Source organism: Berghia stephanieae, chromosome 10, assembly GCF_034508935.2.
Source record: "Berghia stephanieae isolate SIO BIC M18660-M18661 chromosome 10, UCSD_Bste_1.3, whole genome shotgun sequence".
NCBI lineage: Eukaryota > Metazoa > Mollusca > Gastropoda > Nudibranchia > Aeolidiidae > Berghia > Berghia stephanieae.
The window spans coordinates 27,699,494-27,701,993 of NC_088369.1; the positions used below are offsets into that span (position 1 = coordinate 27,699,494).

General features: G+C 34.7%; 1 protein-coding gene across 1 annotated transcript in view; it reads right to left on the minus strand.

Annotated features, from left to right (window-relative positions):
* The window catches only part of LOC144980909 (cilia- and flagella-associated protein 300-like), an 18,926-nt gene that overhangs the window by 7,852 nt on the left and 8,574 nt on the right, over positions 1–2,500 (minus strand). The window contains exons 3-4 of the mRNA XM_078928827.1: positions 1,789–1,861; positions 595–761 (exon numbers count right to left, since the gene is read on the minus strand). Of these exons, the coding sequence (XP_078784953.1) occupies positions 595–761; positions 1,789–1,861 (240 nt within the window). The remainder of the gene's footprint in view (positions 1–594; positions 762–1,788; positions 1,862–2,500) is intronic.

The window sequence follows — 2,500 nt, forward strand, 5'->3', positions numbered from 1 at the left end:
TGACAAGGATGGAGGCACGGAAGCAGAGGTGAAAGCACGAATAGGAAAGGCACAGGCTGCATTCACATCTTTGAACAGAGTTTGGAGAACTAAAGATATTTCCCTTCGACTAAAGCTAAGACTTTTCAACTCAAACGTGAAGTCTGTCCTACTGTATGGATGTGAAACTTGGAACGCATCACAGGCATGTATAAGGAGGGTACAGATTTTCGTAAACAGGTGCATGCGTAAGCTACTCAGAATAAAATGGATGGATAGAAAAAAATGAAGAAGTATGGAAAAAGAACACAGCAGAAACCAGTGGGAGAGGAAATAGGAAGAAGACGATGGAGGTGGATTGGACACACGCTTAGAAAGAATGACTCAACTATAACAAAGAAAGTATTGGACTGGAACCCTCAGGGTAGAAGATCAAGGGGAAGGCCACGAGGAACATGGAGAAGAATTAAAGAAGCTGATATACAGAGAAGTGGTAAGACCTGGAATGAGATAAAAAAGTTGGCTCAGGATAGAGAAGGATGGAAACTGTTTGTCTGTGGCCTATACCCTGACCCAGGGTGAAAAAGGCAATGATGATGATGATGATGATCTTACCTGTCTAAGATTGTCACTGACTGTAAAGTCCCCGAAAAACTCATCAAAGCATTTCCTGATATTACCAGACTCCCCAGCTATCTCTCCATTCATTATTCGGTCAAAGAATGCCATAGAAAGGAGCGTGCAAGGAACTTGCGTCACTGAGACTTTGTCTGCCTTTGTACCTGCAAATACAAAATCCAACTAAAACTTTAGACAATCTTACAACAACAAGAACAACAACAATAGTAATAATAATAATAATAATAATAATAATAATAATAATAATAATAATAATAATAATAATAATTACAGCAATAATAATAATAAATGATGATGATGATGATAATAATAATAATAATAATAATAATAATAATAATAATAATAATAATAATAATAATAATAATAATAATAATAATAAAAAATAATAATAATAATAGCAAGTGACTCTTTTACTTGGTCAGTACAGACCTCTTCTGTGATTCAAATTATTGTTAAAAGTATGGATTAATGCAGCAATAGCTAGTTCATCATTCGGGCGCAAAACGATCAACCAATGATCGCTATTTGAGACTGATGGCAGAGGCGCAGAGTTTACTTAAATTAAATAAGGGACATCTTAGAAAAACATATAGCAAGCGTGTTAGTATTTGGAGGTTTCTCAAGAGCAGTGAACTAAACTGTTAATATCATCATAATTTAGATCCAATCTTTTCAATAGATGCTCTCTTGGTGAAATTCGTTAGGTATGCACTTATAATGAAAGATATGATTTTTGAAGGAAGTCCTGCTTGTCAAGGATTAAAGGGAGGATTTCATTTTATTTCTGATAGGAATAAGTGTAGAGTCCATGGCAGGGCCATAGTCAAGGTTTTGTGTTTCGCTTTGAGCATATTCAAAGTTTGAATTGATTTGATAACGATTGCAAAACTCAGCCCCAACATTGCGTCCCTGTGATAAATAAATTTACACACATTACTCCATTCAACTCAGGTGTCAATGAGTACTTCGCTTTATGAAATGATGGATGGGATTACGTTCTAGTTCCAAAAGGACACATAACAGGTGATTTCAACTGTATAAAAAGATATTTAGTTCCATGAAGTGAAATGCTGGGGAAATAGATAAAGCATTATGAAGACCATTGAGAAAAGTAAATAAGTAAAAATGTTTAAATAGATATTTATTTATTTATTTATTCTATTATCTCACCAAGTCCAGCAGTTTTGCCGGAATCCAAAACAACCTGAATGTTTGCGACAACATTTGGATCTCGGAAGAAATCCTGAGGGAAAGAGTGGAAAAGAAATAAAGAGGTCAATTTGTTAATATAATATGCACAACTCACTCCAGTCTGTCATTTAGTAAATGCGTCAATATATGAATTATTTTAACAAATTTGTGCATTATATACCTATTGACCAAACATAAATAAAACAGCTTCACAAAATATCAAGCAAGGTTAATTTTGGAAGTTGTTCAGCACATTTTCAACTTCACGTGTTCAAGTCCACATTTTCAGTTCCACCGCTTTAGCGTAATTTACTTTTAAAAGATAAAAGTTGATCTCATGTGAATATTCTATACGCTATATTCTACAATCTAAATACAACGCCCCCCTTCCTCCTTTCAAAAGTAATTCATGTCTTCTGAGAGGCACCAATCTCTGCTTTTATCAGTGTTCTGATAGCATTAATCTGTATGTTTAGTCAGGTAAATATCTGACAAAATGTGAATGATATAGTACCAGACAAAACCAGGAACTCTTTCAACCGATCAAGTTTGAAGTGTGTACTCATGAACACTCATTTAGTGCAATATTCATTAGACAATATAATCGTATCTTGGCATAGCTAGCATTATGTTTAGCGCACTTGCTTTGTAACCTGAAAGAGTCCGGGTCTCACCTATGTATTCACCCAAC